Genomic DNA, 26,903 nt, shown 5'->3' on the forward strand with positions numbered 1-26,903 from the left:
AACAGGACGACCCCCATCAGTTTTAATATCATAAATCTATTTTAGAGAAATAAAACACACTTCAAACAATATAAAATATTCTAATAAGATCGCATCCATTAATACATAGTCACATGCTTACCTGATGGTTATGTATTTAAGCGACTTATCTGTCCAGGTATACATGTATACATATAGTGGTTTCTCTACATTCATTGATATATCTCTATCCTGTAACACCAGGTTACATACGTGTAGACGCTCATATCGACCTTGGCCCCTTTACCTAGTCACATTGTTCAGCACACAAAAACGCCTAAACCACAAACAGGAGATCATTCACACATAAAGTCAAAAACACCAGAAAAAAATGCTGGAAAAAAAACACAAAAATGCGCCGCATTGTCGTTTTTTTTTTGGCCTGAAAAAAGCCAGACAAAAAGTGTGTGAGGGCGTCCTCATGGTCCAATTTTTCCACTGCTTCCTCAATATGACTATAGCACGGCCGACTTTACCCATCAGTATAGAGAATCATTCGGTAATAGTAATACGCCCCATACTGCAGATCCATCCAGATCTATAAGATTCCTTACTAGACTTAGTGTCACCTTGGAGATTCCCGAAACAGGGACCGACTCAAGTTAGTCCTTGGCCTATTAAATATATAAAACCTCATAAATATCCCTTATAGTCATTGCACAGCGTAGGCCGGGCCCCTGTTAGTGACGCTGGGTAAAGTCTTTGGTCTCCGCCATATCCAGCAATGTCTTTAGTGGTATGAATGGTTGTAGTGTCCATTGGCTCTCAGTTTAGTTTGATGCCTGTTTTATCCCGTATCCAGTCTATATAGCGGGTCACTCGGGTGTATACTCCAGGCTTGTCCTTTACCCCGCAGTCCTCACCCCAACTGATGACGCCGAAGAGATGCATACGGCCATTGACGGAGCATACGAGCGGCCCCCCAGAATCGCCCTGCAGGGAAGGGATGTAATATTAGCATTTGACACAATAGGATTTGTTGATCGTTGCAGTTCTAGGGGCTGTACACGATTGGAAAAACATGGCTGCCATCTACAGGTTGTGTGTGGTATTGCAGCTCAGTCCCATTCACTTCAATGGCGCTAAGCTACTATACAAGTCTCAACTGTCCAAAATTAATACCATGGGGGAGATTTATCAAACTGGTGTAAAGTAGAACTGGCTTAGGGTCCATTTACACAGAAAGATTATCTGACAGATTATCTACCAAAGATTTGAAGCCAAAGCAAGAAACAGACTATAAACAGAGATCAGGTCATAAAGGAAATTTCTCCAGTTTTTAAATCCATTTCTGGCTTTGGCTTCAAATCTTTGACAGATAATCTGTCAGATAATCTTTCTGTGTAAATGGGTCCTCAGTTGCCCTAGCAACCAATCAGATTCCACCTTTCATTCCTCACAGACTCTTTGGAAAATGAAAGATGGAATCTGATTGGTTGCTAGGGGCAACTGAGCCAGTCTCACTTTACACCAGTTTGATAAATCTCCCCCCATGTTGTTTTTTTTAAACAATTTTCTAATAATTAAGGTTGCAATAAAAGAAAATAATAATACACATACATTTTTAGGAGTTTTTCCATCGAATTGAATTTAATACAGTGTAAAACACTTTCAAATACTGTGTGATCATAGCCTAAAGGAGGGTGTTTTAATAAGACAACCCCTTTTTTACACTGTCGGGCTATGTATACTGTCAAAAATGATTTACTGTCATAATTTACCAGCAAATAACAGACGGTATTAGAACATAATGGCCATTATTATACGAACAACATCTTATAGGTGATTATAAAGGGAACCTCTGTTTTAAAGGGGTACTCTGTCAAAAAAAAATCAAATCAACTGCTGTTAGAAAGTTATAAAGATTTGAAATTACTTCTATTTAAAAATGTCCAGTCTTCCAGTACTTATCAGCTGCTGTATGTCTTGCTCTTTCCAGTCTGACACAGTGCTCTCTGTTGCCACCTCTGTCCATGTCAGGAACTGTCCAGAGGAGTAGAGGTTTTCTATGGGGATTTGCTGCTGATCTGGACAGTTCCTGACACGAACAGAGGTGAACAGCACTGTGTCAGACTGGAAAGAATACACCAATTCATGCAGGACATACAGCAGCTGATAAGTACTGGAAACTTTTTAAAAGAAGTAATTTACAAATCTGTATGGCGTGCCCCTTTAAAACAGAGGTTTCCCTTATGGTCATCTATAATAAGCATTTGTTTAAACAAATTAGTGAATGATAAGATATCTCATATGCAGCTCCCTGAATCAGAGTTTGGGGCGTTGTTTACTTATTGTTGGACCTGGGATCCAAGTAAGAAGGCTGCCAGATGCCGCCCATCAGTAATATTAATACTACGCCCACAATGCTCCTCCCAGATGTCCTTTTTGGCTGGATGCCAGGCACCATATACAATCTGACCAACTTCCTGCACTATGGGATTTGCCTCCATTTTGGGAGTAGAAATACAAGTATGGAATTCAAGCATTTCAAAGGACAAAAAGCAGTCACCTGGCAAGCATCGTCCTGGTTCACTGGGTCACCTGCGCACAACATGTTTGGAGTCACATCTCGGTTGGCTAGTTGTTCAGGGGTGCATAGCTTGTCAGGATATAGCCTTACACGACCTTCCTTAAGCTGGTCAGACAGGAATGGAGAATCTGAAAGTGGAATCATTAAAGGGGTTATCCAAAGGGTTTTTTTTTGTTGAAAAAAAACAACAAATATTTATATAATTTTACTTTTTTCAGAAACAGCGCCACTCTTGCCCTCAGTTTGTGGGTGGTATTGCAGCTCCATTCCATTAAACTAAATTAAGCCGAGTTGTAATACCATGCACAACCTGAGGACAATGGTGGCACTGGCACTGTTTATGTAGGATAGCATCTATGTTTTCTTAAATCTTGTGGATACAATGATTTGTACAGGTCATATAAGACATAGAGGGTTAAAGACCCAAGACAGTGTACATGGTATCTGTATGCTGTATTAATAGGACCATATGATAAGTAGGTATACCCTGTCCTCTTTATAGGACAAGGCTGACATTTATATTATATACCAAATATTAGTACATTTGACTGTGACTGGAGGAGGGGGCGCTGTTGCATTGATGTGTATAACAAATATTCTCTTCCAATTCTGGTCAAAAGTGGTATTGCAATAAACTGTACTAGTCACCAATATCTCAATGAATTTAATGTATATTATTTTATTCTAGTTTGTATCTAGTTTGTATTTTAATCATATAATATATGTTTATGCAACTTTAACATATTATATATTGTATCAATTTTTACAGTTAAGGATGTATGTAATATACAGTAAAAAAATAGTCAAATCTGTAAGACAATGAGTCCCACTAATTATTATTATTATTATTATTATTATTATTATTATTATTGTTGTTGTTGTTTCCTTACTATGGGCATGCTTCCCAAATCCTGAGATTTCACATTCTGTCCAGTCCGGTAGCATCTGGTCCCTGACAGGCATACATGCTGACCGAGCGCTGTCTGTCTCCATAGCACATGATCCAGAAGAAGACTTGAGCTTTAGAAGAGCTGTAAGGCATGAATAGTCATGAGATGCATAACAAATGGCAATGGTCTCTGAATTAAAGTAATTTTTTAAAAATAATTATTGTGCACTGTGTTGCACTGTAATCATTTTTCCTATAACTTTACAGGTACACTGTAAGTGGATGAAGTTTAGCTGCAGTACCAGTTACAGCCACTGGACAACAGTGGTGTCATTTCTAGAAAGAAGTAGCCCATTAAAAGAGCAGGCATGATAGGAGGAGTACTCCATCTGCATGCACTCACCAATGTCATTGTCAAAGGTAAAATCATCAAACTGGGGGTGTATGTGGAATTGTTCCACCCTAAAACTCTGCTCTTCCTCTCCGGGCTTAACCTGGAATGTCCGCCCCAGCTTCACCCGCAGTAATTTCGGGGAGGACCTGTAAAAAAAGGCTGTAAGTAATGAGACCTAATATATTCAGCGCCATCTATAGCCTGACAGGTAAAAGACTCACTCTTCATGGAAGCAGTGGGCCGCTGTCACCACCCAGCAGGGGTTTATGAGGGTCCCTCCACAACGAAAATATTCTGTTCCCCTGGACACACGGAAGATGGCCGCCGTCCATGGGTGAGAGGTTATGTGTGCAGATCTACCCGCAGCGACTTTGAAGCGAGGCTGTAGCTGGGGTCGTCGGATACCACAAGTAGCTGTTGGAAAATAAAAAATTGTTTTTAGTTTCAGGGTGACTCCAACGTTTTTAACTCAACCGTGCCTGAAAATTATACAGATTTGTAAATTACTTCTATTTAAAAAACTCAAATCTTCCAATATTTATCAGCTGCTGTATGTCCTGCAGGAAGTGGTGTATTCTTTCCAGTCTGGCACAGGGCTCTCTGCTGCCACCTCTGTCCATGTCAGGAACTGTCCAGAGCAGCAGCAAATCCCCATAGAAAACCTCACCTGCTCTGGACAGTTACTGACATGGACAGAGGTGGCAGCAGAGAGTACTGTGTCAGATTGGAAAGAATACACCAATTCCTGTAGGACATACAGCAGATGATAAGTACTGCAAGACTAGAGATTTTTAAGAAGAAGTCATTTACAAATCTGTATAACTTTCTGACCAATTATGAGGAGGATTGGCTTATACCCTATGGAGGTTCCTGCCTTCCTCTGGATCAACACTGTAGGGTAATAGGATGAACTGGATGGCTGTGTTTTTACAAACTATATAACATTATTCAGTGTCACTTACTGCATCGGGGGGCATCGCAGAATTCCCAGGATGTTTCAGTGCCGTTCATCACATGACACCAAGGACGCACATCATTGTCTGGATTCCTGCAAAGTACAAAGGTGAATTTACTTTTTTTTACGTTAAGTATCCAGGCTTCAGAAAAATGGTTTAATGGGCGCTGTCATTAAAAACAGCTTTGCTGTTAATAGGCATCAATATCTAACATATTTGTTATTCACTTTATGAAAAAAAAAAAGTTCCTTTCTGTGTGTTATTCAAAGCTATAACATTGGCCACTAGGTGTCACTATTTTGAGCTCCACTTTGTCAATGAATTAGCGTCAATAATTATAGCAATTTTGATGTGAAAGCTCTGCTCCCATGCTGTCAATCACAGTGCAGGGAGAGAGCAATAAATATCAGAAAGGCATTCACTCCACATGTGGTGATCTCCTGAACTAATCCTATATACTTTGTGTATATGATTGTGACGTCTACAATTTCATTTTATTTTTACAGTATAAATCAATGTATGCTTATATTGAAACAAATGCTTGTTTTATTACCTAGTGGCCAATGTTATAACCTTGGATTTCACAGAGAAAGCTCCATTTTTTAAAAAGTGAAGTGAAGTGAATATTGGATATTGATGTAATATCAGAATATGTAAAGTTGTTTTTAATGAGAGGAATTGTTTAAATAGTTCCTGTTAATTCTTTGACAAGTTTGTTCTTGTAAATGACTGTAGTTACCCTGGGATATCACCTAGACTTAGGATTCTGCATTGTGCCATTCCCTTGTTATCTCTCCTGGAATGGCACATGGCAAATACAAGTACATATTTACTAAAACAGCCATGCCAGGGAGTATTCTCAGATGCCACTAGGTGGTGCTATGGAGCTAACCTAATTCCAACGGTACTACCTGTTTATAAATCAAACTGTATTGCGGGCCAAAGACGTGATACAGCTTGAGGCTATGTTCACACAACGTCACGGAACGGCCGGTCTCTGAAAAGATCATCCCTGCAGTACCGGCCGGATGATCTCTGCAGCAGCAGAGCTCTGAACTCTCCACTGCACGCTATGGAGCGAGTGGCCGGAGCTGCTCGCTCCATAGTGTGCACTGACAGAGTTTTCTACAGCCGCTATTCAATGAAAACTGCCATGTCAGTTATTTGCGGTGCTGCTAGGGATCCCAGCCGGAGCTTATACTTCGTGTATACGCTCCGGCCGGGGTCCCATAGACAGCAAGGTAACGTATATTTTCGTAATAATCACAGCCGTTGTACAACGGACACGGTTTTACGAAAATATACACTACCGTTCAAAAGTTTGGGGTCACATTGAAATGTCCTTATTTTTGAAGGAAAAGCACTGTACTTTTCAATGAAGATGACTTTAAACTAGTCCTAACTTTAAAGAAATACACTCTATACATTGCTAATGTGGTAAATGACTATTCTAGCTGCAAATGTCTGGTTTTTGGTGCAATATCTACATAGGTGTATAGAGGCCCATTTCCAGCAACTATCACTCCAGTGTTCTAATGGTACAATGTGTTTGCTCATTGGCTCAGAAGGCTAATTGATGATTAGAAAACCCTTGTGCAATCATGTTCACACATCTGAAAACAGTCTAGCTCGTTACAGAAGCTACAAAACTGACCTTCCTTTGAGCAGATTGTGTTTATGGAGCATCACATTTGTGGGGTCAATTAAACGCTCAAAATGGCCAGAAAAAGAGAACTTTTATCTGAAACTCGACAGTCTATTCTTGTTCTTAGAAATGAAGGCTGTTCCATGCGAGAAATTGCTAAGAAATTGAAGATTTCCTATAACGGTGTGTGCTACTCCCTTCAGAGGACAGCACAAACAGGCTCTAACCAGAGTAGAAAAAGAAGTGGGAGGCCGCGTTGCACAACTAAGCAAGAAGATAAGCACATTAGAGTCTCTAGTTTGAGAAACAGACGCCTCACAGGTCCCCAACTGGCATCTTCATTAAATAGTACCCGCAAAACACCAGTGTCAACATCTACAGTGAAGAGGCGGCTGCAGGATTTTGGGCTTCAGGGCAGAGTGGCAAAGACAAAGCCATATCTGAGACTGGCCAATAAAAGAAAAAGATTAAGATGGGCAAAAGAACACAGAGATTGGACAGAGGAAGACTGGAAAAAAGTGTTGTGGACGGACGAATCCAAGTTTGAGGTGTTTGGATCACAAAGAAGAACGTTTGTGAGACGCAGAACAAATGAGAAGATGCTGGAAGAATGCCTGACACCATCTGTTAAGCATAGTGGAGGTAATGTGATGGTCTGGGGTTGCTTTGGTGCTGGTAAGGTGGGAGATTTGTACAGGGTAAAAGGGATTCTGAATAAGGAAGGCTATCACTCTGCATCGCCATGCCATAGCCAGTGGACAGCGCCTGATTGTAGCCAATTTCATCCTACAACAGGACAATGACCCTAAACACACCTCCAAATTGTGCAAGAACTATTTACAGCAGAAGCAGCAGCTGGTATTCTATCATAGGTAATGGAGTGGCCAGCGCAGTCACCAGATCACCACCCCATTGAGCTGTTGTGGGAGCAGCTTGACCGTATGGTAAGCCAGAAGTGCCCATCCAACCAATCCAACTTGTGGGAGCTGCTTCTAGAAGCGTGGGGGGCAATTTCTCCAGCTTACCCCAACAGATTAATAGCTAGAATGCCAAAGGTGTGCAATGCTGGAATTGCTGCAAAAGGAGGATTCTCTGACGAAAGCAAAGTTTGATGTAAAAACAATGTTATTTCAAATACAAATCATTATTTCTAACCTTGTCAATGTCTTGACTCTATTTTCTATTCATTTCACAACGTATGGTGGTGAAGAAGTGTGACTTTTCATGGAAAACACTAAATTGTTTGGGTGACCCCAAACTTTTGAACGGTAGTGTACGTTGTGTGAACATAGCCTTGGGCTGTGTGGAGGTGAGTGGGCCATATGTAACATGCTGAGACTTCCTGCTCTAAGAGATAGAGCTGCCTGACACACAGCTTCTCATGTCTCATGTGTACAATTAGGTTTTTCATAGTGTACAGTGTTATATAGGAGTACAGTGGTGCATTATTATGTTACGAGCATAATCCGTTCCGGGGGGGGGGGGGGGGGGGGGGGGCCGTGGCCGGGGTTGTAATCCAAATCCACTCTTAAACCAAAGCAAATTTCCCATAAGAAATCATTGAAATGCAGACAATTGGTTCCACACCCCAAAAATAATGATTTATTATTCTGAATAACATGTAAAACAGATGAAACAAACATTCAGGAACAGCAGAATATGTGATATTATAGGTTACTGTACAGTAATGGAGAGGATGGGAAACACAAGGGCCGACAGAGACTTCAGGGAGCTGGAAGGAATGAGCAGGGCAGATGTGGGCACATACATGCAGTGCTCTGTCCGGGGAGAGAGGGGGTACAGCTATGGAGAGTAGTGATGAGCGAATACTGTTCGATCGAATAGATAGATATCCCGCGAATATTCGACAAATATTCGATAAGCATTCAAATCCCCCAGCTTCCGGTTTCACCCTCCAAATGGTCAAATAGATGTTTTTCACTTATCGAATACTTGTTCCCATAGACTTTAATGGGATCGAATATTCGCTCACTATTCGCTCATCATTAATGGAGAGATTACCTCCACAGTCCTGTCCTCTGATGTAAGCCCCAGCCTGAAGTGGATCTGCTATGATTTGGAAGGTAAAGACTTCCTGGATCAGAGTACAGGGCTTTAGACCCTGCTATGCAGACTATGCCCTCCCCTGCTCCACCTCCCACCCAGCACAGGGAGCTCTTAAACCAAAGCAATGCTCTCAAACCAAGTTACTCTTAAACCAAGGTACCACTGTATATATATTTTATTACTATTACACAACCTTTACAGCACTTACCTGCAGTAATTGTGGCTTCCCAGCCCTAATCTACGGGCACTAGGTTGCCAGGAACTAAACTGCTTTCTCTTCAACAATGGTGAGTCCCACCGCAAGCAGCTGGAGCCAGATATGGCGGTACTCCACGATCCTCGGTATGTGGTCCCTCGCTCAGAGTAACAGTCTGAAGTGTCTGTATAGGAGAAATATTTTTATTCTATTACATGATGATCTAAACAGTGAATTATTAGTCATCCATGTATCTTTCATGGCGGAGAGATACAGATTTTACTGCATCAAACAAAATTCACCTGTCCACTATGTTGGCCTGTATTAATGAACAAAGTATTGAACTAGGACACACTGCTTAGGTGATTCATAGACAGAATTATTTTTTTTTACTATTAGGAGATGTACACCCCATAACTCACTTATAAAGTAAATGCAAAATAAAAAACAATAAAAAATACCGCTAATCACCACCAGGTGGAGTCAAATAAAAAAATTCTCTCACCTCCATGTTACACTACAATATATATACACTATATATTGCAGTGTTGTATACACAATGGGGGAGATTTATCAAACATGGTGTAAAGTGAAACTGGCTCAGTTGCCCCTAGCAACCAATCAGATTCCACTTTACATTCCACACAGACTCTTTGGAAAATGAAAGGTGGAATCTGATTGGTTGCTAGGGGCAACTGAGCCAGTTTCACTTTCCACCATGTTTGATAAATCTCCCCCAATATACATACAATATATAAACACTATAACACAAATAAAAAAATGCACAAACATTTTTTTTAAAACTCCCTTTACAAATCTGTAGATGTTCACAATTGCACAGACCCATTCTTAAGTACAGGTCATCCGGCAGAGATCACAGCCCTTTCCAGTGATCCATAGCAGCTACAGATGTGTAAATGGGTCCATTGAAGTCAGCGGGTACTGCACTGTCCGCAATTATGGATCCGTAATTGCGGACAGTATAACACTGATGTGAGAAAGGGGGCCTAACAATGAGAAATATATAAAGAAATCATTGTGTCCAAGGAGATTACCAATGTCCCTTAACCTCACTGTCCTGCCTATAACTGTGGCTGCAGCAGGAGCCTCCCCCCTCTGGAAGATAGAGTGTAAGCTCCGCCCATGAATTAAACTCCACCCCCTTGGAACAGATTAGCAGGAGATGAGCCCTTGTGTTCTCTCCAGGCTTTGTACAAAGCTGCTCGATTGGGACAATAAAAAACTAAATATTCTGCTACCCTAGATAGACATCAAATAGAGAAATGGGGGATGTTATAAGCATAACCCTGGTGGCACATACCGCAGTATTATAGAAGTTATACACATTTGGCACTGGGGCCCCAGGACTTCCTGTATAACTAGGCGGAGTGGTAGTAAAGGTGTACGCAGCTATTAGGTGTTGGTAATAATTCTATCACTACATATAATTTGTCTCCATAATTGCTGGAAATTCCATTGTAACACTATAAGCTGTTTCCTGGCAGCTCATCCTGTGGTACGACAATGGACGTTCTCCAGACTGTGCTGGCACTCACTTGTTCGGCAGGCTGGCACGCTGCAGTAATCCCAGCTGTACTTCCCATTCTTAAATATATAACACCAGGGATTTTTATCACCATCCGGATTCCTGTAAAATAATAAATCACTTTAATCTAGGTGCTGCAGTGGCTCCCAGTTCAGCAGATTTTATAGTTATATAAATATCTCAGAGCTGGCCCGTCACCAGAATGGCTTCCTGCCTCAGAACAGGCCTGCCTCCTCCTGCTCAGTCTGCAGGGCAGGCCAAGTGTGCCAGGAGCTGACCTATCCAGATAGCCAGAAAGTGAGAACAACTACTTCTCTACCATTTATTGCACTCTTCTTTCCAGGGATTTTAAATGGGTACTGTCACTTTAAAAATAAACTTTTGTCAAAAGTTTTGGACAGTTAAGGTCTGGGTGTTCAGACCACCACCAGTGGCTAGATGGAATTGGCAGAAATGCTCGCTACAGACTCGGACTGCCCCGTTTTGTTTAGTGAGCATGGAGAGAAGCTCTCAGCTGTGTGCTTCTCCCTGCTCATTCTCGTTATCAATCAAGACCCAGACTCCCACCAATTAAGAAACTTTTGACTTAATCTCTAAGATAAGTCAACAGTTTTTAAAGTGACAGGTATTACTTTAATACATTTCAGTACAGCATCGCCATCTTGATATTCCATATTAAATGACAACTCCCACAAAATTTTTTTTTTTTTGCTTATTAAACACACAAGTTATATAACTTTGTAATGTGGTTAAATACCCGGTCTGGCCCCCTTTTCCATCCCCTGGACCTAGAAGTGAGAGACATTGCTGGACGGCGGTGACGAAGAGACGAATGGCGGGCGAATTGAGTGGCGATCATCACCAGAGGGATGGTGAGTATGGTGCCTGTGTGTGTCTGTGTTTTTTTTTTTTTTTTTGGGGGGGGGGGGGGGTCCCGCGGGAGTTGTCCTTTAAATTCTATAAGATTGTAACAAGGTATACACCTATGACTACATGAATACAGAAACAGCACCATTCTTGCCCCTAATCTGCATCTGGTATTGCAGCTCAGATCATTTAAAGTGATACTGTCACCCCCCTTACTCTATGTGCGGTTCTTTGCACCATCCACAAGCTTAGATCATCTGCTCTAAAATGAGTTCATCAGTGGACAGTGTCACCTGGGCGGGGCTTCATGACAGTTGGGCTCTCTCCATAGCCAGGATATTGGGCCTGACTGCCATGAAGCCCAGCCTAGGTGACACTGTCCACCGATGAAATTAAGCGAGAGTAAAGAGAGTGACAGTATCACTTTAAGTGACTACTATAATAACTTAAAAGGAACCTGTCACTAGGTTTATGCCGCCTTAAATGAAGGCAGCATAAACTAGTCACAGAAATGCTGAACAGATCTATGTATTACTAATTTTCCTCAGCCGTTCTCCTAATATGCAGGAGAATAGGATTCTAGCTGCTGATTCACAGGTGACTGCCTATACACAGCACGGATAGATAACTGCCAATCAGCAGCTGGTGGGCGAAGTTTTCTGTTTCTCATGAATATCCAGGAGTCTGAGCTCATGCACATAATGGAGAGGACTACTGTTATTCAGGAGGATATCTCTGGATCAGCTGCACAGATCAATGTAAGTGATACATGATTCTGTTCAGCTTCTTTGTCACTAGTTTATGCTACCCTGAAATAGGACAGCCTAACCCTACTGACAGAGTCTCTTTAATACTAGTTATGTACCAATGCTGTCATACCAGTAGGGGGCAGTATACACATGCACAGTAATTATAGTACCTGCAGTAGTTGTGGTTTCCCAGCCCGAGCTGTTGTGCGTCTCTGTGCTGTGCATTGTACAGCTTCTGACTAAGTGCCTGGGTGTTCCAATTCACACAGTTCAGTCCGCTGTTTGTCCGGCTGTAGTTTCCTCGGTAGGACTGTCCTGTGCCCTCGTAACAAGACATTGTAGTATCTGCAAAGCAGTCATGTGATTTTCAATATCATTCAATCAGTATAAAGAAGTACATATAAGTATGGGGAGGACATAGTAAAGGTTACCAGAGAGCCCTGTTATGGTGCCAAGGACATTTGGGCCTGGTATGTGACCATAATATATGGCTGTATATGAACAGTTCCCCGCTGTCTTGTTTGCATATTATATGACCATATAGCTGGTATAGGTATATGAAGTGTATGGATACCCTCATATACCTTCATTATAACCAGTACAACATGGCTACCACCCCTCGTACCTATTTCGCAGTGCTCTCCAGTGAATCCGCTGAGACATTTACACAGGTAATTCGGGGAGTACAGAGCTTGTACACAGCGCCCTCCATTGTAACACTTGGTCTCGGTACAATCTGTTGAAAAAAACACGAGAGAGAATTAATTTTATTGTCCTTAGCCGAGGGGAACGCATATCTAATGTCTAAGTAGAATCAAGATAAGTTAAGAGACAGGCTAGAGGTGTCTGGTTTTACTTTTCCCATCTGGAACACATGTACGCTCAGATGGGCTGGGTGTGCATGCGGGGAGTCAGGACTAGAGATGAGCGAACCGGCCGAGGTTCGGGTTCGTATGAACTTGAACAATCGGCTTCTGACTTCCGCTGTCTGCATGCTCTGTGGAGAGCGTGGATACAACCTTGAGGTCGGCCTGGAAAACTGGGATACAGCGGGAATCAGAAGCCGAGAGTTCAGGTTCATACGAACCCGAACCTCGGCCGGTTCGCTTATCTCTAGTCAGGACAAATAGCCGTCAGACATGTTTCCGTTGGAATTAGCGTCTTACCCATGAATGGCACACTGTGACACCTGCTTCGCCCCTCATCACAGCGGCAGAACTCCACCCTCCGCCCTGCAGGGCGCAGCCAGGTGTCGCCAGCCGTGTAGATTCTTCCGGAATGTCTTTCTGTGCAGGTTACTGTAGATAAAGGTGAAATAAGCAAAATGATTTTTACATGGGCTGTAGATTCATTCAAAGTGTCCATATATGATACAGTATCTTTCCCAATGACTAGCTCTCTTATCACATCACCCCTACCCATAAATGAAGTGACACCATAGTATAGTGAGTGAATCTTCTTTACATTTCCCACTTAAAGGGGTACTTTTTTAAATCAACTGATGGTAGAAAGTTATATAGATTTGTTATTTACTTCTATTCTAAAAATCTCCAGTCTTCCTGTACTTATCAGCTACTGTATGTCCTGCAGGACATGGTGTATTCTTTCCAGTTTGACACAGTGCTCTCTGCTGCCACCTCTGTCCATGTCAGGAACTGTCCAGAGCAGGAGAGGTTTTCTATGGAGATTTGCTACAGCTCTGGACAGTTCCTGACATGGACAGAGGTGGCAGCAGAGAGAACTGTGTCAGACTGGATAGAATACACCACTTCCTGCAGGGCGTACAGCAGCTGATAAGTACTGGAACACAGGAGAATATTAAATAGAAGTAATTTACAAATCTGTATAACATTCTGGCCAGTTGATCTGAAAGCATTTTTTTTCTACAGAGTACCCCTTTAACAAACCACTATATATGAAACCGAAATGCATCTTCCCCATTGTCTCATTCCTCACAATGAATGTCCAAACCCAAGACAATAAAAAAAAAAAAATCAATAATCACATTTATTGGTCCTTGTTCCTCTCTTCTCTCGTCGATGAAAGACCTGAGAAAGAAGTGACAGTGTTGTTCGTGGACATTCTGATCGTGGATTTTGTGAAATACTAAGCATAAACAATAAAGTGATTGTTTGGAGCCATGATGTGGAGCCGTACATGGCCATATGAAAGGCTGAAAGAGTCCATCAGAAAGGGAACAACTCTAACAGAGCTACTCTTTAAGTTGGCCAAACACTTTATACTAAAGTCAGCCAAATCCACCACTACCTGTGGGTCTGGTCAACAGTATAGGGTGTATAAAGGCCTCCCAATTCTCTACCAAAAGATGATGTTGGTGGAAAAGGGGGTCGAGTGTGATGGATTTCTAACTCTGGACCCTTTTGTTCTTGGAGGTATAAGACGGCTCCGCTTCTGATAGGGGCTTACCCCTCCCATTTATGTGTATGGTGAGGTCCTAGAGTTTGTCCAACAGCCACCTCTCCCGGCCTCAAGGAGGTAATCTAGGCTAAGGCCTATAACCAAAAGCATATAGTGTACTGTAGCGTTATTTGATCAGACCTCTTACCTCTGTAGTGGATGATACAACCTCACCAAGGAGGACGATCAATAAGATGGTCATGGCCCGGTGGCCAAGAAGACATGTTTCGGCCTGCAAGGAGAAGACACTAAATTAAGATGAAGCTACTCATCCAGAATATTTCACAGCCAAAGATTTCTCCCCCACATTCTTGTCTTTATCATGTCTCCATAACTTACAGTTTCCAGAACCCTCTATAGAATAACATAACCCAGGACTATTAGTAGACCTTGATCCTCGCATCTAACACGTACTATATCTTTCCTATCTCATCCCTTGAATCCAGGCCTGGAATGACGGCAGTGATCTGTCAGTGAGGCTGTAATTTATAGACTTGTCCATGTGTGGTCTAGATATAGCCCTTACTGAAATAATCAGATGACATAGAACAGAAGTTCCTGATATCAGTTCTACGCAGCCTACATTTCCCATAACAAAGGCCTTCTGTCTGCCTGCCACATGGTATTACAATGAACTGTCCGTTACTGTATATGACAAAGTGTGCTGGGATTTACGCAAATGGAGGATGTGGTTTCAAGACTTTCCTGGCCCAAAAATGAAAAGAAAAAAAAATTTACAAATAGTCTTGACCGCTACTGTCGTATGATGGTATGATTGGTCATAAATGTCTTTTATGTACACAGGTGAATAGTCTAAAGAGCTTCATATTAGCTCAGAATTAATAACAATAATATAATCACTACTTCTAATAATAATAATAATATTAATAATTGAAATCCGAAGTAGGAGATCGAATTCAAGCCTAAATAACCTTAGTCCACTTGGGTGTCATTCATACTAATAAATTAAGGGCACAGAGGTGGAAAACTTATGGCCTTTATTTACTGTTATTTTATTTTTTTTTTTGCTTTTCTAAAATCACTGGAGATCTCTTATGAGTACACAGCTGAATGGTGTAAAGAGATTAATATTAGCTCAGAAATAATTCCCTTCCTCTTTTTAAATGGTAAATAGGCAGTAATAATAACAATACTACTACTTCTTATAATAATATTAATTATATAAATCTCATTAGCATATGTAATTCAGGCCTAAATAACCTTAGACTCCCTGGGTGTCAATTATACTAATAACTTAAGGGCACAGAGGTGAAAAACTTGGATGCTTATATTTACTGTGTCTGACTTGTAACCCTCCAGCTGTTGCAAAACTACAATTTCAGGCATGATGGCAATTGCAGTTTTGCAACAGCTGGAGGGCCAAGAGTTTGACACCTGTCATCTAAAGGGATTCTTATTAACTCAGAAATAATTCCATTCCTCTTTGGTATGGTAAAGCAGTAATAATAATAATAATAATAATAATAATAATAATAATAATAACAACAATACTACTACTTATTATAATAATGCTAATTGTACAAATCCCATTTGGGGATCTAGTTCAAGCCTAACTAACCTTAATCTCCCTGGGTGTCATTCATACTAATCATTTAAGAGCACAGAGGTGGAAAACTGTGGGGCTTATATTTACTGGTATATGTTTTACTTTTTTTTTTTAAATCACTGGAGATCTCTTATGATTACACAGCATAATGATCTAAAGAGATTCATATTAGCTCAGAAGTAATCCCCTCCCTCTTTTTTATGGTAAATGAGCAGTAATAATAACAATACTACTAATTCCTAAAATAATATAAATGATAGAAATCCTATTAAGAAATCTAAATTAAGTCTAAATAACTTTAGTCTCCCTGGGTGCAATGAATACTAATAACTTAAGGGCACAGGGGTGAAAATCTTTTATTTACTGGTAACTTTTTTTGTTTTTCTGATAAAAAAAATATGTCTTTAATTACCTGAACTCTAAAGCCCATTACTTACTGTATAAAAAAAGCTACAAGCATCATATGAAATGTGTCTCTTTTAAGATCCAAGCAGTGTGGATGAGCTGGATTCAATTACTACTCTATGTCTGAAAACATGAACCATTATGGGTCATCAGATGACTCACGGGCTTAGGTTATTGAGGCAAGAAAAACATCACTCCAGGCCTAGTCTGACCCACCAGATTACTAGAGCATCTTCCAGTTGGCTCAGCGCCTGGTCTACTTGGAATCAAATGAAGTGTTGTGTGTTTTCTTCTTCGTGTCTCAACTTTTTCACTGTTTAGCCAAACATACCGTACTCTCTAAGTATTAAGGTGGTATACTTTATACAATTGTTTCCTTAATGGAAGATATCCAGAAAAACTCATTGGAGCGAGTTCGTCATCGGCTGATGAATCTCGAAATTATGTTGAAGCGTCTACCATAAGTTGTAATGGTCAGATGCAATTTGGCTGTTCTGGGAAGAATTTTATGTTTTTATAGTACATTTCCGGAGGGTTAAAGGCGATGCATGACAGGGCGGCTGTATTTCCATCAAGATAATGCTTAGCAACAGGGATGGCTAAGGAAAAGGGTTCTTGGCATGACTTAAAAAAGGTTGTTTGGGAAAGTGCGTTGATGGCCTCTCCCTAGTGATGAATGGGGTCCTGACCTTCATAACCCCCATTGATCAGAAGTATGATCAAAAGAATGGGATTGAACTGCAACACCGGACACTTTTTTAAGAGGTACCATCACTTTAAAAACGTTAAACTTTCAAAAACTTTTCATCAGTTGGGGTCTGGGAGGGATTTCACTCAACGTGTTACAAGTTATACTGAATCTTTTCCCACAAAGTTATATATCAAACTGCTCAGTTCTTCCTGCTCTATAACATGATGGTGATAGATTATATAGCATCGTCTAGGTGACAGGTTCCCTTTAAGGAGCAAGTGATCGAGAAATAAGCTCTTCTATGCTCAACTAAGTAGCCCCTGGTCAACTCCTTTCTGGACCTCAGGTGATCAGCTGTGATTTAGGGCCCTATTCCACCGGACGATTATCATTCGCATAATCGTTAACGATCTCAAACGACCGCTATTGCGAAAGACCTGAAAACGTTCACTCATTTCCATGGAACAATAATCGTTACTTATGATCGTAATTGCGATAGTTTTTTCTTCGCTATTTCTTCGCTATTGCGTTCGTGTCTACTGCAAACGACCGAACGACGTCTTATTCAATGCAAACGATTTGCGAACGAGCAACGATAAAAATAGGTCCAGGTCTTATAAAGCGATCAACGATTTCTCGTTCGGTCGTTAATCGTTAACTGCATTTCAACCGAACGATTATAGTTTAGATTCGAACGATTTAACGATAATCTGAACGATAATCGTCCGGTGGAATAGGGCCCTTATCCTTGTAGATGAAGTACACAACACCCATTGCAATCATAGGGCATCTACATAATGCATAAATACCAAGCCTTTAAAGAGAGAATCCCCCCATGTTCCCTATGATATGGGCACAGTTATAGGGGCTGCAGAGGAAGCAGCTGTGAACAGACCCTAATGCCTAATGGAAGCCCAAATATCAAGACCCGATCATTTTATATCACATATGTTAATTTTGCATAGGAGATTCAAATTACGCCTCTGCCATTAGGATGAATGGAAAGACAATTGCTTTAACTACTTTAAGTACTACTTCAAGAAGGTATTTGAAGCAGTATCCTTTCTCTACGAAACTTTTCTACAGCCCATCACATGATTTCATATTGGTGGATGCAATTTGTCATTTGCTAATGCATCTTGCGTCTGCAACCAGTAAGTCATGATATCATAGACAGTGTGGGACTGGGGTATCTGGGGCCCACCAGCGGAAATGATCCTGGGGGCCACCAATGAAGAACCATTGAGAAACAATATGTCAGTCATTGTTAGTGCAGGTTCTAAACCTGGGGGCCCACCGGAGGATTCTCTGGTCCTCCAGACACTGATCATAGAGGTATCACGTATGTAATGTATAGTGCTTGCTCCCTTACCTTCTGCATGGTTGGAGACTTCTTGCTAGACCTTCTGCAGTCTGTAGCCTTGTGTTCTCCCAGAAGACTGCGAGCAGCTGCTCAGAGAAAAGACAGAGGACAACATTACTAAAGGGTTAGTCAGCAGAGGGAAAGAAAGGAGATAGGCAGGCGGGGGACATGTGTAGGAGGAGGAGGAGAGTCCTAGAAGAGAGGACCACAACACAACTCAGAGAGAAAGAGAGTGCTCATATAGAGGAAGTTATAGAGACACAAAGTGATGAGTGTGCCCAGCGAACAAATATTCAGGGAAGTAATACATCACATAGTCAATATACATCATAGACGTGTAAACGCTTCAATACAAGGGGTTAACCAGAAGCGGAATGTAAAGTAGTTTACGTGAGTACATAGTGAGTGGACTCCAGCGTCAGATATGTTTATGTCTCTTAGTATATCTAAGTGTTTAGAAACCTTTTCATCTCTGAAGGGGAATTTACTCATGCTGACTACTGGGGACAGCTGGCAAATTGCCCCCCAGGTCCTTTAAGTAGGTAGCCATAATATGTACCGCTGCCGGTAAGACAATTGGCAAGTCATTGTTATGGAGAATCCCTTAAAAATTGTCTGTGGATGAATTACTTATAGTGGTTAGCCCAAGAGTTAACCCCGATCTACAGGACAAGCTGATGGGCAGGGGTCTGACTGATGGGACCACCAATGATCATGAGAATGGAGGCCAATTTGCCCTTAAAGGGGTTATCCAGCTCTACAAAAACATGGCCTTTTTCTTCCAGAGACAGCACCACTCTTGTCTCCAGGTCAGGTGCGGTTTGCAATTAAGCTCCATTCACTTTAATGGAACTGAGTTAGGGTGCATTTACACAGAAAGATTTATCTGACAGATTTTGGAAGCCAAAGCCAGGAATGGATTTGAAAAGAGGAGAAATCTCAGCCTTTCCTTTATGACCTGATCCCTGTTTATAGTCTGTTCCTGGTTTTGGCTTCAAAGATCTGTCAGATAAATCTGTCTGTGTAAATGCACCATTACAAAACCTGCACCCAAACTGGAGACAAAAGTGGTGCTGTCTATGGAAAAAAGTGGCCATGTTTTTGTAGTGCTGGATAACCCCTTTAAGGACTTGGCTATCTCTTAATTCATTCCCTCCTATTACCAATTCCCAATCCCTGTATACAAATGTATGCTCGACCAAACAGGTTAAGCTGTTGCCAGATACCTCTGCTGGCAGCTTATGTCGCCAAGAGCAAAAGGATTGGATAGCTAAAATCTTTCTGTCCCCCAACATCTGCTATTGGTTAATGTAAGGAGCCCCTATACATATTAGATGGTTGGCCGGTCCTGTTAAAAATGGTGACATTTATCTAGTGTGTATGGTTGGCTTTAGGCAACCTACTAGAGATGAATGAAATTACAGTCAGTTTGGGTTTGCGAAACCCCAAACACTCATAGACTGTATCCACGTTTTCCCAGGACTCCCTAAGGGTGCATCCATCTTCTTTAACCACCAGGAGTCAAATCCCAAGTTCAGGCTTTCACGAACCTGAACTTACTGTAGTTTCACTCATCTCTACCTCCTACTCTTTCGACACAACAACTGATATCCAGGCATGTTTTACAGGTCGTGTTATGGTAGCTATACCATAAAGTAACCACTAAAATATGTAACCACAATCGGTGTCTGATAGTGGCAGCAGAATCAGGCTACTATGTAAGAAAGGAGCCACCGGAGGTTTACGGTGGACTAGTTCATCTCCATGGTTGGCCGACACTTTTTGAAAGTCCATCACCTTCTAAGGAGATTATTGTCAGTAGTTTCCATGAATACTTCAAATCAGCAATAAAACAGTGTTATTTGTCTCAATTTTGCCACGATTTTCCATAAAATAAATTTTTTTTCGTTCTGGAGCTGGTGGTAATCTGGGATGGAGAGTGTGACCATCTGCCAAAGCTGGATAGTTTAAGGGTCTGGTTACGATGAATCATAACACAGTCATGTTATTAAAGTCAAGAGTGTTATTGTAAGATCTGGTTATGGAAATCATATGTAGGTCATTCTCTTCTGTAGGGTTCACGTGAACTAAAAACTTATGCAGAAACTTCCAAAACCTGTCCACAATGGGTTAGAAGTTAAACAGGAGTTCTGTGTAATGAGGAATTCACAAACAAAGTGGTTTTCCAGCAGAGACAATCCCTCTAATCCAGGAAACCAGGCACTTGGGAAGGTTTAATGTTACACTACTGGTCACTACAGATGATGGTTGGGTACTAGGGATGGTCCGAACGTGCTGAGGTTCGGGTTTGTACGAACCTGAACTCTCGGCATCAGATTCCCACTGTCTGCCCGCTCCGTGGAGAGGGTGGATACAGCCGGAGGACCGCCTGGAAAACTGGGATACAGCCTTTGGCTATGGCTGTATCCCAGTTTTCCAGGCAGTCCTCCCGCTGTATCCACCCTCTCCACGGAGCGGGTAGACAGCAGGAATCATTGCCGAAAGTTCAGGTTCGTACTAACCCGAACCGCGGCAGGTTCGGACCATCCCTATTGGGTATTATAAAAGTGATCATAGTATGGTGGGTACCCACCCATCTTCTGGAGTGTTTAATAGTGTGACATTCAACTTCCTCAAGTGCCGTTATCTGATTTGCATAAAACATGAAAATGCTGAAAAATACAAAAAATACATGAAACAAAACCGTGCATGAACTATGCTTGAAAGTCTTTAAATCTGGTCATAAACATTAGACAGGCGTTCACCAAACGTGATCTCTTCCGATCCTCCCAATACAAATGCATCATTGGCTAAGCATCCATGTGTTTTCAACAGGCAAAGGGCAGTCTCCTTTGGTGGCAGCTTTTGTCCTCGAGAACAAAAGGATCGGGTAGTCCTTCACTTTACTATCTACTCTTGGGGGAGTGTAAGGAGGTCAGCGTACATATTATGTGGTTGTCCTGTCTCACTGAAAATTGTGGGTTTAGATGACCTTTATCTAACGTGTATGCCAGTAAACTCGCGTATGCCCATGAACTCTTGGTGCAGGGTTGAGTAAAGTATTCCACAGTATATATTAGATATATTGACTTTTTTGCCTGTCCTTATATATGACGGTGTGTTTTCTCTTTGCTCTCCTGGCTGTTGTCTTCTAAGGAACCAGTGAGAAGGTTCTAAAGAACTCAAAGTTTACGGAGCCCTGTTTTAGTAATTCTGTCCACTGGTGGACCCGATCATTTCAATGGTTGGCCAACACTTTTTAAAAGTCCATCACCTGCTAAGGAGATTGTTTTGTCAGTACTTTCCGTGACAACTAAGTTTCCATACATTGGTGCTATTTAGTCTTGTCTCCACTACTTTCCATAGAATAAAATCTTTTTTTTAACCATCGGAGATGGTAGGAGATTGGGAAGGAGAGTGTGACCATCTTCCAAAGCCGGATAATTTAAGGGTCTGGTTACGATGAATCATAACACAGTCATGTTAGCAAAGATGATTATTTCAAGTTCTGGTTATGGAAACCATATCTAGGTCATTCGTGCAAACTAAAAACTTATGCAGACTTCCAAAACCTGCGCATGAAGGATGTGTCAGGAACTATTTATCCTCTTGTAGAGAGTTCAAGAGTTCTGTGCAATGATGAAATCACTAACCAAGATGTTTTCCAGTATAAATTATCCCTTTTTTGTTAGGAGAGCCCCAAAAAAAAAAGAAATCACTGCTGTAGCATCAGCTATAGTGTTCAATGGTGTAATATTCAATTTCCTCAGCTTCCCATAGTTTGGCTTCTTTTCACCTGGGGCAAAGGTTCCGTGTATTGCCCTAACCCTGTATTTCAATCCCTGGCTCAAGGGAAAAAATTTTGGTGGCCCCAACCAGTGGTAGAGCAAGAAGGTCTCCCCACTCTCCAAGCTATTGCTGAATTTCTCTACAGCACCGCCACAGGGGAAATGAGGCATTACACATCTCAAATGGAAATCAATGAGGTGTCCATGTCATGTATGGTCCTCCAAAGATCAGGACTCACTTAGTAGCCACTCTCAGCTCCCAAAGAAAAGACGCCCCTCTATGGAGTCCCAATAATGTATATAAAAATGAGTTTTCCAGTCAAGACAACATCCTGCTGACCATGTTTCATGGATCCAAATCATATCGTAGATATGTAAAACTCTCTATGATGGGTGACTATAGTGTGCATATGGTCCCTATTACTAGGATTTGTCTATATGTATTTTTCTAGTTTTTTTACTATCTTACTAGACATACAACGCTCATACCCAGACCTGGTTGGTATTGTTGGGTTGGGGGAGTGGTGGGCACTGTAGGTCCATCCTCAGTAGTGTGTGTTCCTGCATCTATGCAAAAAGCCTCCATAGACTCCAATAAAGTTTCCTATTGTTAAGTATTTGGAGGGTACACATCAATTCACCTTTGTATGGCTATGTTTACGCGCTGTATGAGACCGGCCGTTCCGTGACCCGACCGGGTCACAGAACGACCGGTCTAATACAGCGTGTGAATATAGCCATACAAAAGGATGGAACTGCAGTACCGGCCGGATGATCTTTAGCATCGCAGAGTTCTGATGCGGGCATATCCGTGCGCGCCCGCATCAGAATTCCCCACTGCACACTATGGATCGTGCGGCCAGAGCATGTCAGTTGTTTGCGGTGCCGCTAGAGATCCCGGTCAGAGTGTATACTATGAGGGAGATTTATCAAACATGGTCTAAAGTGAAACTGGCTCAGTTGCCCCCGGCAACCAATAAGATTCCACCTTTCATTTTCCAAAGAGTCTGTGAGGAATAATAGGTGGAATCTGATTGGTTGCTAGGGGCAACTGGGTCAGTTTCACTTTACACCATGATGATAAATCTCCCCCTATGTGTATACGTTCCGGCCGGGATCCCATAGACGTCAAGGTAACGTATATTTTCGTATTAATCACGGCCGTTGTTGCAATCGGCAACAACGGACGTACTTTTACAAAAATATACGTTGTGTGAACATGGCCTATAGCTGTAATGAAAGCAGCAGCATCCCTATAGAAGATATATGCTCCTATGTGGTATACACTTAGTACAGTTATATATGTTGGAGCTTTATCGTTGAAGATTGCAAAGCGGACGTAATTAAAAATCAAAGCAAGAGCAGAGTCTTAGATAATACAATGTAGCCTTGTCTGTGATACCGCCATTAAGTGGTCGGTGTGAGAGGTGACTCATGGTGAAAGCGTTCCTTGAAAGAATGTGCAATTGTCAGTGAAGGTAAAGGACACCTGGATATAAGGAGGCGACTCATACAAGAAACTCGCTTCAGATTACAGCTGATGGACGGATGCATCATCTACGGTGAAAGGGTATTAGGGGTTATCCAGGATTCTGAAAACATTGCTACTTCCTTCCAAAAACAGCGCCACACCTATCTTCAGGTTAAGTGTGGTATTACAACTTGGCTCTATTAAAGCAAAGAAAAAAAATTAACTATCATTACTCACCTGTCCCCGTGCCTCTCTAGTGCTGGATCGCTGCTCCGGGACTCCCATTGGGCTCTGTGATCTCTCCTAAACTAACGTCACAACCCAGTTGATGGGCTTCTGGCTCAGCCAGTCAACGACTGGGGTAGGACGCCGCTGCAGTCACTGATTGGCTGAGCGTGCAATGTGTCATCTGGGTCGGCATTATTCCCCACGTTGTGACGTCATCAGGACTCCGGGAGCCTTTGGCGCTTCGCAGGCACGTGGAGAGGTAAGTAATGTTTGGTTGTTATGTTTCCCCCTGCTGGCTGCCTGCTTTTTTTAAAATGTCCGGGCTTCTACTTTAACTTAAAGGGGAACTCCAGCAAAAAAAAACTTTTCAAATTATCTGGTGTCAGCAAGTTATATAGAATTGTAATTTACTTCTTTTTAAAAATTTGTAGCCTTCCAGTACTTATCAGCTGATGTATGTCCTGCAGGAAGTGGTATATTCTTTCCAGTCTTACACAGTGCTCTCTGCTGCCACCTTTGTCCATGCCAATTTTTAAATAGAAGTAAATTACAAATCTGTATAACTTTCTGACATCAGTTGATTTGAATAAAAAAAAAAATCTTTCCCCTTTGAATGGACTGAGCTGTAATACCACACACAAACTCATGACAAGAGTGGCACTGTTTCTGGAAGAAAGTAGCTGTGTTTTTCCAACCCTGCACCTGATGGTAAGGAGTGTTACTTGGTTCATGTGTCCTACAAAAACTTTTAGAGCCTAAACATGGAAGTAAAATGGCCAAAAAGAGTCACGTTTCCTTCCTCTTGCAGGTCATGTCATCACTGGTGCAGGTGCTGAGATAGTCATGATCTACCAAACGCAGGAAGGATCTCTGGGATGTGCACAGCATGGGACCCCTGTGACTCTATAGTGATGCTGGATAGTTTATACATCCTCTACCCATATGTACTATGAGCACCTGCAGAACAAGTGATTGTGGGGGCTCCTAGTAGGGGACCCCCGAAATCAGCCGCATGCAGGAGGACACATTGCTATTCCCCAGTGATGATTCTTATTGCCATCCTGATCCACAGGGCTGAATCTGTTTGTTTACCACGTGAGGTCCTGATACAGCCGATAAGGGTTATCTGACCCTGACACCATCACAGCCCAGGCCCCACACATACAGGAGCCTACTGATATCTGACCTCAAGAGGCCCAACACACATATAGTATACCGGAGCACGGAGACCGTCATGTCTATAGGATGGAGAAAGTCCTAAACCGGCAGGAGGGAAATACTGAGATACTGACCACAGAACAGTCCTCTATATATATATATATATATATATATATATATATATATATATATACAGTGGTGCCTTGGATTACGAGCATAATTCGTGCTTGTAATCCAAATCCACTCTTAAACCAAAGCAAATTTTCCCATAAGAAATCACAGAAATGCAGACAATTGGTTCCACATCCCAAAAATAATGATTTATTATTCTGAATAACATGTAAAATTAATGAAACAAACATTCAGAAACAGCAGAATCTGTGATATTATAGGTTACTGTACAGTAATGGAGAGGATGGGAAACACAAGGGCCGACAGAGACTGCAGGGAGCATGAAGGAATGAGCCGGACATATGTGGGCACAGTATAGCAGCACTCTCTGTCCGGGGAGAGAGGGGTTACAGCTATGGAGAGATTACCTCCACAGTCCTGTCCCCTGATGCAAGCCCGAGCCTGAAGTGGATCTGGTATGATTTGGAAGGTGAGGAAGACCTTTTGGGTCTGAGTACAGGGCTGTAGACCCCGCTATGCAGACCATGCCCCTCCTCCATGCGCACTCCCACAGTACAGGGAGCTCTTAAACCAAAGCAATGCTCTTAAACCAAGTCATAATTTTGAAAAACTGTGAGCTCTTATATCAAAACGTTCTTAAACCAAGTTACTCTTAAACCAAGGTACCACTGTATATACATACGTATATATATATATATATATATATCTATCTATCAGAGACTGTGTCCTATACACTGACATACTGACCACAGAACAGTCCTATATATATATATGTATATATAAATATATATATATATATATATATATATATATATATATATATATATATATATATATATATCAGAGACTGTGTGCTATACTCTGAGATACTGACCAGAGAGCAATCTTATTATACACACACATTATATATATATATATATATACACACACACATGATATATACCGGAAACTGTGTCCTATACACTGAGACATAGACCAGAGAACAGTCCTATTATATAAATGATATATGTATACAGTATATACCAGAGACTGTGTTCTTTACACCGAGATACAGACCAGAGAACGGTTCTAATATATATATATATATATATATATATATATATATATATATATATATATAATGAGACTGTGCCCTATATACTGAGATACAGACCGGAGAACAGTCCTGTTATATACATGATATTTACCAGAGACTATGTTCTTTATATCAAGATACAGACCAGAAAACAGTCCTTTTATGTAAAGTAAATATATATATATATATATACCAGAGACTGTGCACTATATACTGAGATACAGACCAGGGAACAGTCCTATTACATAGAATACACACACACATATATATATATATATATATATATAAAATGAGACTGTGCCCAATACAGATACAGACCACTTGCATATATTAATGTTTCAGTATTTTAGCATTATTCATCCTTTTCCTATCTGCATATAGCAGTTGCATCCATAGTCATTGGCTGTCCCCCTGCATCCGGGGAGCTGGCACTTACCTCTGCGGGTTTTCTGCCCCTGAGATGTGAACACTTTGATGCCACTTGATTCTTTATAAAGCTAGTAGCAGGGGGCTGGAGGGATTGGTGTAGTGGGAGAACGTGGGATGACGCCATAAGTCTCCACCCTCCGCATGCTTTGGCTTCACAGGCTCAGGACTTGGCACTGGTGTATTTTGTTTAGGAATTATTAGTGCAATCCCCCCTGCTAGCCGCTTTCCCTTTTTAGCTGAATAACCGGAAACCTGGTATTACAGTCAGGAGATAAGACAATGTGACCTGTACAGGCCTGGAGAGGCTGGCCGCTTATTCCG

The 26,903-nt window shown here is 41.5% G+C and overlaps 1 protein-coding gene across 1 annotated transcript; it reads right to left on the bottom strand.

Moving 5' to 3' along the window:
* PLAT (plasminogen activator, tissue type) lies at positions 1-26,655 on the bottom strand. Its single transcript, XM_069944935.1, has 15 exons — positions 26,590-26,655; positions 18,311-18,387; positions 14,424-14,507; positions 13,863-13,905; positions 13,024-13,155; positions 12,483-12,593; positions 12,028-12,202; positions 10,252-10,343; positions 8,708-8,879; positions 4,794-4,879; positions 4,053-4,245; positions 3,841-3,977; positions 3,439-3,579; positions 2,528-2,676; positions 1-951 (listed from the first exon to the last, which is right to left on the bottom strand). The coding sequence occupies exons 2-15, from the start codon at positions 18,317-18,319 to the stop codon at positions 784-786; spliced, it is 1,692 nt and encodes a 563-aa protein (XP_069801036.1). The 5' UTR covers positions 18,320-18,387; positions 26,590-26,655; the 3' UTR covers positions 1-783.
* Positions 26,656-26,903: the final 248 nt, after the last annotated feature.

The sequence above is a fragment of the Dendropsophus ebraccatus genome, chromosome 1 (assembly GCF_027789765.1).
Source record: "Dendropsophus ebraccatus isolate aDenEbr1 chromosome 1, aDenEbr1.pat, whole genome shotgun sequence".
Lineage (NCBI taxonomy): Eukaryota > Metazoa > Chordata > Amphibia > Anura > Hylidae > Dendropsophus > Dendropsophus ebraccatus.